The sequence below is a fragment of the Nyctibius grandis genome, chromosome 9 (assembly GCF_013368605.1).
Source record: "Nyctibius grandis isolate bNycGra1 chromosome 9, bNycGra1.pri, whole genome shotgun sequence".
NCBI lineage: Eukaryota > Metazoa > Chordata > Aves > Nyctibiiformes > Nyctibiidae > Nyctibius > Nyctibius grandis.
In genome coordinates, this window is record NC_090666.1 from 21,223,219 (window position 1) to 21,235,438 (window position 12,220).

Here is a 12,220-nt window from a genome sequence, read left to right on the forward strand (position 1 = left end):
GCTGCGGGCGGCGGTAGCCCGAGCCCAGGCGCCAGCCCTCAGCGCTAGCGCGGGGCGGCGGAGCTGGGGGGATCCGGGGGGCCGGGGGCGTCCCCAGCGCCGCTCCCGCCGGTGCCGCGCAGAGGGGCGAGGAGGCGGAGGAGCTTCTCGCAGTGCCGGGCAGAGGGTGGCCGGGGGCTGCCCCCAGCAGCGGGCTGTGAGTCGCCGCTGGCCAGCACGGCCAGCTTCTCGGCGGCCCGGAGGGACAGCAGGACCTGCGGAGCAAAGAGAGGGACAGGAGTCACCCGCCAGCCTGGCCCCCTGTCCCCCGAGCACCGTCATGGCCCACGGAGGAGCCGAGCTCCCCGTGCAGTACCTGCTGGACCCCGGGGTGCTGGCTGAGGGCCCGCAGCGCGACGAGGGCTCCCTCCCGCACGCTCTCCCAGGGGTCCTGGCAGGCCACCTCCAGCAGGAGATGGGGGGCCCTGCTCTCCATCAGCAGGTCCCCCAGCTCGGCCCAGCACCGGCCCAGGTTGCCCAGGGCTGAGGCCGCGTTGCAGCGTGTCCTGGCCTGCGCATCACTCAACAGCCGCGTCAGCCTGGGCACGGCCCTGCCCAGGGTCCCGGCTGGGGAGGACGTGTGGTAGGCGGCGTTGCCCACCGCGAAGCTGGCTGCCCTGCGCACGCTCTCCTCGGGGTCCGCCAGGCACCCCAGCAGGTTCTCCAGCAAGCTGGGTTGGCTCTGCAGCATCTGGGGAAAGCCATGGCCGTGTCGGAGCAGGTTGCCCAGGAGGTTGCAGGTTTTGGCCCGTATCAGGTGTTGCTGGTGGCCAAGAAGGCGGGTCAGTGGCTGGTCGGCCACATCTGAGCCCCTCAGGATCCTCTGGAGAAAGGGCAGGTGCTCAGGACAAGCCCGGGCCACGTGGGTCAAGAGAGACAGGAGGTCAGCTGTGAGCGCGAGGCTGTCTGAGAACAAGGTGGATGTCAAGAAGGCAACGACGTGCTCCGAGGCAGCGGCTGCCCTCACCATTTGGTCTATGACCTGTTCGTCAGACACGACGAGGTGGCACAAGAGGCTCATGGGGAGCTCGGTGTACAAGAAGGGCAGATGGCAAGAGCAGACCTAAGGAGAAAGGAAAGACAGCGGCGCTGAGTGTGCTGTCCTCATGTGTGAGCCAAGTCAAGCAGCGGCTGAAGGCTGCCACCAGGTCAGTGCAGAGCTCAGCTGCCCGCCAAGCTGCTCTGAAGGCTGCATGGCACTCAAGTGACATCCCTGTGTGGGCAGAAACCACGAGAATGGTGTGAGGTGATGCCACGCATCAGGTGCTGCAATGTGGGGAGGTGTCTCCACAGTATGGGGTGGAAGAGAAATGCAAGGCCGAGAGGGTACCTGCAGCAGCTGGGCAGGGATCTGGGCATCTCTCACAGCCTCCATGACCAATGCTAAGGTGTCTCCATCCACATCCAGGGCAAAAGGGAAACAGAGGAGCTGGCAGGCCTGGTTCACCACAGCTGGGACAAGCTCAGGGTCACCATCCTCTCCTGCTTGCCTGAATTTGTTAGAGAGGGAGGGCTTAATACAGAGGTGATCAGAAGAACATCAGGGCAAGAGGCAGAGAGCATTCCCCACGCCAGGCACTAAGGAGAGGCTCTGCAGGTGAGCCGTGCCCTGCAAGTGCCAGGTCAGGAACTTCTTGGCCGTCTGCGTGCCTATGTCCAAGCCCCATTCAGCGGCTGAGCTCTGCCCACTTCAGCCCGCCCCTCAACTCACGTCTGTGCCAGGCATGCCAGGAAGCCAGGAGACAGCAGCCTCTTCAGTGTCACCATGAGGATACCGTGGGACTGGGTGAGCTGAGGCAGGCACCGGTGGGACTCATGAGTGAAGACAAAGAGGGCCAGGCTGAGGAAGAGCAGGGTGCCTGCAGGGGGAACAGCACGGCAGAGGGGCAAAGCTAGGGAAGGCTGAAAACTCTCCTCTCTCCTGTCTGCCTGTACTGACTCATGTCTGCTCCAGGGCTGCTTCTGTGCTTCCCTGTCCAAGATCAGACCAGTTTCCACCCACGGTGGTCACACCTGCCAGGGTGAATGTTTCCTGCACCACAGACACCCTTTCTTGTTCTTCCACAGCCAGCTCAGCTGAGCTGCTGCTGACTGGGCACACCATGGGCCAGCCCAGCCCTCTCTCCCCTGAGGACAAGAGCAATCCTCAGGAAAAGCCCCCTGAGCCCCTCTGGCCTCAAGGATCAGATACGGATAGGGACAGACACGTGGGCAAGTCTGAGGGCAGGATGTGGAGCAGGGTCCAGGGCAGATGCCCTGCCGTCCCGCAGCTCCTACCTTGAGGGGAGAGGAGGTTCCAGTCTGGCTCTGCAATGCAGTGGCCAGCCCCTGGGGGTTCTCCTTCCAGCGCTCCCTTGTTGCTGCCCACACGAAGCACCACAGCAACACAATGCCACACCACGCTCCACAGCTCTGAGGCAGCAAAGCCCTGCTGCACAGCCACATCCTCCTAGAGGTGGGGGAGGCAGATGTCAGAGGGCTTCATGGTCCCCCCATGGCTCCCCAGGGTTCTGGTCCATGGCTCTGCCAGCCCCATGGTCCTGGGAAGGTGAGGGCTGGACGGACATGGCGCAGGGGGAGGAGAGGGGGCCAGGCAGCTGGCAGCCCTGCTGCGCCTGCTGACAGTGCCAGTCCCAGGGCATCTCTGCCCTCGCTCACTCCAATGTGCCCATGAATCACCCCTCCCTGCCCACCACTCTCCCACCAACCCTCCAGAGCTCCACAGACAACCCAGGGACATTGGGTGACTTTCATGGGGTTGCATGGCTCAGCCAAAGCTGCCCAGTTCCCTGGTTTGCCTCAGCCTCCTTTTTACCGACCCACATTAAGGCCTTTTCGCCCCCCCACCTTTTGGCAGGGACCAGGCAAAGGGAGATGGGCAGACTGGTACCTGGGCAAGGAGCTTCAGCAGGACGAAAAAGAGCCCATCGTAGAGACCAGCACTCATTGGCGGGGGGAGCTGCAGCTGTAAGAGAAAGTGGGGGACAGGCTGGAGCTAAGTGCTGGGTCTGAGGGCAGCAGCACACCTGTAGCCTTCTGAGCCTGTCCCTGCACACCTCTGCAGTGAGGTGACAGCATGGCTCCCCTGCTCCTCTGTCCCCATCCCGTACCTCAGCAGGCGCTGTCAGCGCATTTGTCACCACTGGTAGGATCTCTTCTCCCTCGAGCTCCAAGGCCACCCCACGCTGACTGAGCTGTGTCAGGAGGTATGCTGCAGCACCCTGTGGGACAGGGAGAGCTCAGCACCTTTGAAACTTTCCCATCTGCCCGCTCAGTGCTGACTCTTCATCCCTCGGCCCAGGGCAGGGACAACCAGGCTGTGCCTGCCCCCATCCCACCCTGAGTGAGCAACAGTAGGGCTCTGCAGGGCTCTCAGTGGCGACTCTGGCAGGGTGGTCAGACTTACCACAAGGGAGACAACAGGAGACTGGGTGATGAGATCCACAGCCAGCATAACCACCTCCTCAAGCCTGAAACACAGGGACCAGGAGGGAGGCACTGTGTTCCCACAGCTTCACATCCCACAGAGCAGCAGCATCCAAATACCCCCAGGGCTGGGAAGCAGCCGCATTGCAGGAGGAGCAAGCCCTGGTTCACAGCACCTCCTTGTCCACACTGGCTCCTCACCGCATCCCCAGTACCAACCCACACTGCCCAGCACTCTGCTGGTGTGTCCAGATTGGAGGGATCACTGGGAGCAGGAGGTCAGCTCTGGCCAAGGTGCGGGACAGCGCTATTCAGGGCAAGGCATGTTCCTCTCCCACCCATGAGTGAAAGCGGGTGCTTACCTGGGAGGGGAGGCCTGGAGCTGCAGGGTGAGCAGGGCCAGCAGGTACAGAGAGGCCTCACAGGCTGCCCCCTGGGCCACCTCCACCATGGGGACCTGCCGAGGGACCAGGAGTCACAGGGGGACAGCAAGGCTGGGAAGGGAGGAGGGAACATTTCTGGGCCCTGGAGAACTGCACTCTCCAGACCAAACTCCCCCAAACTCTTCTCCTCACACGTTCCCCAGCTTGGTCTGGGCAGCGCTCAGAGGAATATGTCCTGCTTGCCCACACTCCTACCCCACGGGGCTGTGGTCAATCCTACCTCGCCTTTCAAGAGCTGCAGGAGGGAACCCCACAGTTGCTGGCTCCTTCCCAGGTGCTGGCACAGGCTCGGGCTGGCATGGCAGCCAGCGTAGAGGACCTGCAAGGCAGAGGGGAGAGATGCATACCAGCCCCTGGGGACAGGGACACAGTGACCAGGCCCATCCCAGTCACACCCCATGGCTACTGCGGGCTCATTTATTCAAACTGACACCAGGGAGATGGGACTCATTGAGGGCTGAGCCCACAGTTCCCCCTTCCCCATGCTCCTAACCCCAAACTAAAAGTCCAGGCACCTCTGGGCACAGCCAGATCAAAGGATGGGGCCATTACCTTCAGCACGTTCAAGGAGCAGCTTGGGTGCTCCAGTCTCCCCAGCAGTCTCCCAAGCTGCTGACTCTCTCCCTCTGTAAGTTTTTCAGCTATCTCCTGAGCGACCTGTAGAAATCAGCCTGTTTTGCACCCTGGGCACCCGAAGCACTGCACAAACTTAAGGAGCAACAAATTACTAAAAGAAAGCATCTGCTTCCTACATGTTGCCTGCGTTCACAAAGGGATGCCCATCTGCCACGATCCAGCGTGGCTCTGATGCACAGTCCCAGAGCTGAGGTGAGCAAGGTGAGATTCCTCCTCTGCTTCCCTCCTTGTTGACTCAGAGTTGAGTTTAAGGATCAAATGTAAATCTGTAGTTTTGCTTTCCCTCTTATTTACTGTCCATTCAATTTCAGATTTCCTACAGTTCATATCACTGTCATATAAGAATTCTTTATGTTTTCTCTGCATTGCCTAGTTCTTTACTTAGCCCATCCCACAGTTCAGATCCTAAGTGTGAGTCTTAATTGATTTAGGAGTCCTTAGACTCCTGAAGCTCAGCTGTTGGCTGGTGAGGAACAACCTTGCAAATGCCAGCCCTGCAGCCACCAAAGCCAGAGAGCCCCAGCCCTCCACTCTGTTGCTGAAAAAGAGATCCTCCTGCAAAGGGCTGCTGCCCCTGTGGGGACCACACCTCCTCGCCCTGCAAAGAGAGCTGGCCTGACCTGCTGCTTGGCTTTCCGACAGCCGTTCCTCTCCAGGGGGATGCTGCAGGCAGCAGCCAATGCAGCCATGAAGAAGTCTGCCACGTGCGGGCTCTGGTCATGGGCTGACTTGACCTCCATCGCTGCACCTGCACAGGGACAGAGCTAGGGAGACATGCGCTAAGGGTGAGGGATGCTGAGAGGCAGCAGGATGGGGTTGCAGGCCAAGAGAGGAAAAATTCAGGCTTGTGACATGAGAATGGTGAGATCTGGGACTGAGGGAGAGGAGAGCTCTGGTTAGCAGGTGTTTGGGCAGATAAGCATCAGCCATCTCCTCTGGCCAACAGCACTGCGATGGCAGTCAGTGCTCTGAGGGAGCCCGAAGGCAGGAGGGAGAGGAGAAGGCAGCAAGCTGCTACCACTGCTACCTCGCAGAGCAGGCTGCTCTGAGATGGATCCCTGAAGGAGTGTGTTCAGCAGGGGCTGATGCTCCTCTCGCAGGCTGGCATAGAAGGGGGCAGAGACGGAGGGGTATGTCGCATCCAGGCTCTCACAGAGCAGGGTGAAGCACTGGGGAAGACACAGGGGTTTCCATCACTGCAGACTGAGGGTGGGAGGAGAGAGAAGGACAATGGGGGAGGAGGTTGTGGGGGGACAGCAGAGATGGGAGAAGGACTCATGTGCTGGAGCTTCAGGGACCTCCAAGTGTCCTCTCCAGCCAACCTCTCCAGGTTACTGTGTGGGAGCCACATGCAGCTGCATGCTGGCTGAGAAAGGGGTACACGTGGAGGCAGAGCCAGGGAAGGTGCCCCCTCAGAGAGCTCCTTTCTGCATGTGAACCCCCCCAAAAACCCCAGTGGGTGAGACAGCCTGCCCTCACAAGAATGCATCAGCTGGGAGTAGGGTCCTCAGCCTGCACTCGCCCTGACACACACACCCCCAGCCCCACAGCTTCTGTCCCTGGGGGAGAGGGTGAGGAAAAGGGAGACAGGGGCACCCTTACCAGGAGGCTTTGCTGGCAGAGTCTCATCTCGCTATCAGCTGGCTCAGCCAGCAGCTCCGGCAGCAGGGCTAGTAAGCAGCCAGCACTCTCCTGGAAGGCCTGCAGGCTGGGGGAGGCAGCAGGGGCAGAGGAAACAGAGAAACATGGCCCCTGGCTGTGAGGGCAGGATCTGGCCAGGCCCATACGGCCCTGGCTAAAGGAGCAGGCAGCAGACACTAGCACTGTGAGCCGCTGTCAGCAGGCAGCACAACTGGACTCTAGTCAGCTGTGCCTTCCCCTTAGTCCTGCTCACAGAAAGCGCTCCTCTGTGAGCACAGCGATATGGCACGAAGCGCTTAGTCCATGATGCTTCCCCAAAGAGACAGCTCCAGCCACAGAGTATGAACATCACCCTACCGCTGAGTCCCCGAAGCAGTCACAAAAGTCCTCAGAACACAGAGGGTTGTCCCTACCTGTCCTTTTGCCCACTCTCGTTCAGGCTGCATTCACTGCTGAAATAAACTGTGGTCACCATGAGGAGGTCTGTCAGCACCGTGATACACCAGGGCTGCTGCAGGATGCAGAAAGAAACAGCAAATAAGATTGTCTGCTGGCCATCCCAACACCACCACGGCGGGATCCTTCCCTGCCAGGACCTCCCCCTTCTCACGGGTGTCTGGAAGAAGCACTGGTCCTGTAAGCCAGCCCCAGCAGGACACACCAGGGCCTCCTCAGCACCAGCACTCTGCAGGGCTGGAAGGAGACCAAATTTCTCTAGGGTCCTACACCCACCTGCTTGGTGCTACCACTCTCCAGGATCTGCTTGGCCAGACACAGCAGGGACAGAGGCACATTCAGCTCTCGGCAGAAGTGGTCCAGCAGCTCAGAGTCACACCAGGTAGCCAGGAGGTTGCCCATGACACGGAGCACGGGACGGAGACGGGAGGCTCCCTCCAGCATCCCTTCCAGCACCTGGACACAGAGAAGCCAGAAAAGCTCATGATCAGCAGTGGTTTTGGCCCCTCCATCAGCCATGGGGCAGCCCTTCAACCCATTCAGACAGGGGACAGCAGGGGAGCAGATGGCAAGCTAAGTGCATGAGAGAGCTTCAGCTCCTGGAAAAGCAGAGGATCTCCTTGCTGGCTGGACTGAGGACTCTCCCAATGCGCCCAACCCAATCCTGGGGAAGAAGGCAGCACCCATGTCCCCAGTTGTAGCTGCCTGGGCCAGCCATCACTCACCTGCTGAGCAGAGTCTGCCAGGCGGGCCTGGACACGGTGCCGGAAGGCCGGGTCCCTCAGGAGGCTCAGTGGCGTGCTCAGCTGCATGGCCGAGGGCTCAGCGGCCTCGATCAGGTGCTGCCACTCCTCATCACTCTCCAGCTCCTAGCCACAAGGGAGAGAAGACTGGTGCCACAGACCCTGCCTGCCCCAGGGTCTCTGAACCAGCCCCTGGGAACTGGGCCCTGCCATCCTCACCACAAGACGCTGTCTTACCTCGCTCTCCAGGTCCACGGTCTCAATGCTGCGCCTGCCCCGGGGCTCTGCCCTGCCAGCACCAGGCTGCAGAGAGGCACCTGCTCCAAGAAACTCCCGCTCGTAGTCTTGAGTGATGCTGTGCTCCCTGGCCAAGGAAACAGCAACATCAGTGAACGACCCTGCCTTCCCCTCTTCCTCCTGTCGCAGCCTCAGCCCTCCCTCACCGTGGGTTGGGAGGAGGCTCCTCCAACTCCCACTCTGCCATACTGCTCTTTCTTTGCAGGACACCGGGGTTCTTCTCGTTGGAGGCAGCCGGTGGCTCCCCTTCCCCAAGGGCTGCCTTCCCCGGAGTTGCTCTGGGTCTATGCCCTGGACGTCCTTCGCTAGAGTCCTTCATAGATGCATCACCTGCCTTCAGTTGGCCCTGGGTGATGGCAGAGAAGTTTGGTCAGGGCAGGGTTACTCAGCCAGCCAGATGAGTCCCCTAGACCCCACCACCCTGAGGACCTCACATCCTGCCTTTTATGTGGCTGACACCCCAGCCTGACCCACATACCCTCTACCTTTTCCCCCAGGTCCCATTTCAGTGCCCCTCCTTTGCCCTGACTGTGGGTCACAGCCAGGGGAATCCCATGCTTTCCTCCACCTTTTTCTGTGCCTCCTCAACCATCTTCTGCTGGGCCTTTCTCAGGATCCTGGACTGGCCACTCTTGGGGGCCATGGAACGGGCTTGCTTCTCCTTGAGGGCCTGCAGCTCTGGGGACAGCTTCGTGGTGAAGGGGTTTGAAATTCCATGCTCTTCTGTGTCATCAATCACTGGGGAGGCGAGGAGAGAACTTCATCAGCAGCTCTCCCTTGGGACACAGGGAGAGTGATCGGCTCTGGGATCCCAGGGGAATCCCAGGGGACCCAGAGCAAGCCCAGGGGCAGGAGCTTGGAGAAAGCTGAGAGGAGGGAGGCAAAGACTAGGGGAGTAAAAATACCAGGGCAGGTTGGTCCTCCCAGCCTCCAGGCAGTAGGAGGAGAAAACGGACCCAGACAGTGCTGGAAAAAGAGCTGGTACTCACCAGTAACCCGTCCAGCAATGAAGGGGTGAGAGAGCAGCTCCGGCCACGACAGGCGCTGGCGGGGGTCCTTCATTAATAGTCCCTGCAGGAAGCTCTACAGGGCAGCACAGCACGAGGTTCACCGACACATGCTCAGCACCCACCAATGAGCATAGTGTACCCACCAGTCCCTCCAGTGAGGGCACCCAGGAGGCCTGCGTTCCCTGCCTGGCTCTGGGAAAGGAGCAGCTCTAGTGCTTAGGGCAGACGGGAAGACACTTCCCTTCCCAGCCCAGTAAATCACTCCTCTGCTGTCAGCCCGTTTCCCAGCTGACGGACAGCAGTGATAAGGGTCCCACTCCTCCCAGCAGGCCCCGCTGTCATTCCTTCTCTATGTTCTGAAATCCCTGTTAGGGGACATCAAACCTAAGAGTAACCCACCAGGGCAGCAGGCAAGGCCAAAGCTGCTACCGCATTCACGGACAGGGCCTTCGCCCTTACCTTAAACACTGGGCTTATGGCCGTGGGCCATTTGACGGGGTCCTTGACAATGAGGCTGACAAGCTGGAAGATGCTGCTGGTGTAGAAGGGAGGGGTGCCCACAAACAGCTCGTACAAGATGCAGCCCACAGACCACAGATCCGCAGTGTGGTCGTACGGCCGCTCCTCCACCAGCTCAGGGGACATGTACAGTGGCGTGCCCTTGATGGAGGTCAGCACCATGGTGTGGATGCTCATGGCACGGGCAAACCTGCTCAGAGCAAAGTACAGATGGCCAGTTCAGCCTGAAACATCCATTGCAGCTCCCAGGGAGACCCCTATGAGGTTACCAACTCCTCTCTCCTCTAGAGTCCAAAATCCCCATCCCTGCTCAACCTCTAAATATGCACAGAATCCAGGTCCCTTTCCACACTCCCCCCTCCTCCTCTACAGCACCCAGGACACCCCTTGGCTGCTCCAAGGCCAAGTGTCCCCCTCAAGCTGACCCCCAGCACCTACCCAAAGTCACAGAGCTTGACAACGCCGTCTTTGCCCAGCAGGATGTTCTGGGGTTTCATGTCGCGGTGCAGGATGCGGTGGGAGTGCAGGTAATAGAGAGCAGAGACCAGCTGGGCAGCTATGGTCTGGACCTGCCGGAGACACGGCAGCCTCACCCTGTGTCCCATGGTGCCACCAGCTGGCACAGCCACAGGGTCCCTTATGGCCTGGCTCCCCCAGTACTCCCACTCCTGCTCTTGCCCTGTTTGGGGCAGGGACGAGCCCCAGCCGTGGGCCAGCAGCTCCGTGGAGCAGGCCGACAGCCGAGGCAGCAGCCTGGGGCTGTGGTTCTTGGAGAGGGAACAGGGAAATCAAGGTCCCTGCTGGACCCCACTGTCCCCTAGTGCAACTTGGCCCCCTTTCTATCCCCTTCAGAAGCTCTGCCAGGTAAAGCCCCGGAGGCACCCTCACCCTCCTGACATCTCCTGGCCCAGAGCAGAGACCTGCTGCCTGCAGGCTGACAAATCCTATTCTCTCCATCCTGCAGCAAACACTGCGTAGCCACCGCAGTGACAGTCACCTGGTCCTCGGGCAAACTCCCATCATCCTCCAGGATCTGGAAGAGCTCCCCTTCTGCATAGTCAGTCACCACCACCACCTGGAGGGAAGAGCAGCACCGTGAGGTCAGGCACTTACCCAGCTGCATCCCCACCACCATGCCCTGGGGACGGGGACAGAGCAGGGTAGAAAATCTGAGGGACATGCTGGGGTGTCATCATGCACAGCCCATCAGCTTGGACTGGGACCTGGAATAGGAGAGAGTTCACATGGCTGCACTGCAGCAGAGGCCTCGTGGCTGTCCTTATATCAGACAGCGAGCGGAAACCAGGGAAGAAGGGACAGGAGAAGCCCAGAATGGCACTTCCAAGCCCAGTGGGTAGCAACGCTCCCTTGAGCTTGTTTTGAATCTGCTGCCCAATTACTGTGTTCCATGCCCCCATGTCCCATAGCACAGCCTTCAGTCCTTTCTTATCATACTCTCTCCATGAGAGTTTAAAGAGTGAAAAGTCAGTCTTTGAAGAGACTGATGAGGTGACTGAAGAGTCACCCTCATCCTGTGATCCCAAACCACTCCTCTTGCATCACACCCCCCGCCACCCAGCTCCTTCACCTCTCTGTATGACCTCCTGCACCCCACACAGCCCAGATAGGTGCTGGCTCCCCACACAGCACTTACTGGAGGGCTCTGTAAAACACTGACCAGGCCCTGGGAGGTGTCACCAGCGTCTCCTGAGAAAGAGGTCCCTATGACAGCAGCGGCCAGCCCTTGTTCCCCTGCCCCAGTCAAGCAAAAGCATCTGCCCAGAGTAGTCCCCTTTACCTCCTTGTCAGTCTCGAAGCTGTCGAGCATCTGGATGATGTTGGGGTGATGGAGGCCTCTCATGATCTCAATTTCCCGCTGCAGGTTCTTCAGCTCCTTCTCAGACCGCCCCATCTTGGGGATGAACTTCAAGGCTACCACCTTTCAAAGCAGGCAAAGCTGGGATCAGACCAGGCTCCTACTGCCCTGGTAGAGACAGCGTTTAACCCAAACGGGACTCAGCATTTTCCGGCTGATCACACTGAACGAGACATCTGTTCACTGGATCCCTTGGAGCTGGAGCTCCCCCCAAGCCCTTGCACATCGACACAGGTGCTCACAGTACTTTGCACACTGGCGTTTAAAGCAAAGAAATTTAATCAGTGAGCACAGACAAAACTAGGACAGCCAGAAACATGGGACAGGACCTAGAGATGCCAGTGGACCGCAAGCCTAACACGAGCCAGCAGCATGCCCTGGCAGTGAGGAGCACTAGCAGCACCCTGGGCTGTATCAACAGGCAGGAGTTCGAGGGAAGTGATTATTACCCTTTATTTGGAACTTCTTAGACCACGCTGGCAATATGGTGGCCAGTTTTTGGCCCAGAAAGACATCGATAGGCTGGAGTGGGTATAGCAGAGGCCACCAGGATGGCGAGGAGGCTGAAGCACATGGGAGGATGACACAGGGATTACAAAATGAAACAGGGGAGCTTCAATTTGATATAAGGAAAAAACATTCACACCAAGTATATAGCCAAGCACTGGCTGTGGGGTGTTTGTCCTTGAGGTTTCACAGGATCTGAATTTAGTGCTGGCCCTGCTTTGAGCAGGGGATGGACCGGAGACTTCCTGAGGTCCCTTGAGCCTGAATGACTCCATGCCAGAAGGAGCTGGCTGGGAATGTCAGCAGAAAAATGAATGGGTGCTGAGTCCCAAAGGCCTGGCAGGGCCCTGGACCCCAGCAGCCCCCAGAAGGACCCCAGCACCACACGACGGACCCCCTGCCCTCTCCCCTGCCGCCTCTCTCCTCACCTGGGCGCTGTGTTTCCGACGCCCCTTGTACACGCGCCCGAAGGAGCCTTCGCCGATCATTTCCAGGACGTGGTACTTCTCCATGGCGGGCGTCCGGGGAGAGGCCGCTGAGCTGCCGAGGCAAAGCGGCCGGTGAGGAGCAGCGCTTCGCCCTCCCTCCCCTCCTCTCGCCCTCCGCCACCGGCTGCCATGGGGCACC

The 12,220-nt window shown here is 59.6% G+C and overlaps 1 protein-coding gene across 1 annotated transcript; it reads right to left on the bottom strand.

Moving 5' to 3' along the window:
• Nucleotides 1–44: 44 nt before the first annotated feature.
• Nucleotides 45–12,105, bottom strand: STK36 (serine/threonine kinase 36). The gene is made up of 26 exons (XM_068408086.1): nt 12,022–12,105; nt 11,009–11,149; nt 10,208–10,285; nt 9,649–9,779; nt 9,151–9,400; nt 8,671–8,764; nt 8,250–8,419; nt 7,828–8,027; nt 7,622–7,748; nt 7,367–7,510; nt 6,918–7,097; nt 6,599–6,696; nt 6,147–6,252; nt 5,572–5,713; nt 5,165–5,292; nt 4,461–4,565; nt 4,129–4,227; nt 3,828–3,922; nt 3,446–3,509; nt 3,150–3,260; nt 2,930–3,004; nt 2,317–2,488; nt 1,751–1,898; nt 1,370–1,529; nt 356–1,102; nt 45–254 (listed from the first exon to the last, which is right to left on the bottom strand). The coding sequence occupies exons 1-26, from the start codon at nt 12,103–12,105 to the stop codon at nt 45–47; spliced, it is 4,059 nt and encodes a 1,352-aa protein (XP_068264187.1).
• Between the last annotated feature and the right edge of the window lie 115 nt (nt 12,106–12,220).

Coding starts and splice junctions, on each gene's coding strand:
- STK36 (XM_068408086.1), bottom strand. CDS start 12,105: ATGGAGAAGTACCACGTCCTGGAAATGATCGGCGAAGGCTCCTTCGGG. Junction 7,098..7,366: donor TGGCAGACTCTGCTCAGCAG/GTGAGTGATGGC, acceptor CTCTGTGTCCAG/GTGCTGGAAGGGATGCTGGA. Junction 2,489..2,929: donor TGCTGAAGCTCCTTGCCCAG/GTACCAGTCTGC, acceptor CCCCACCTCTAG/GAGGATGTGGCTGTGCAGCA.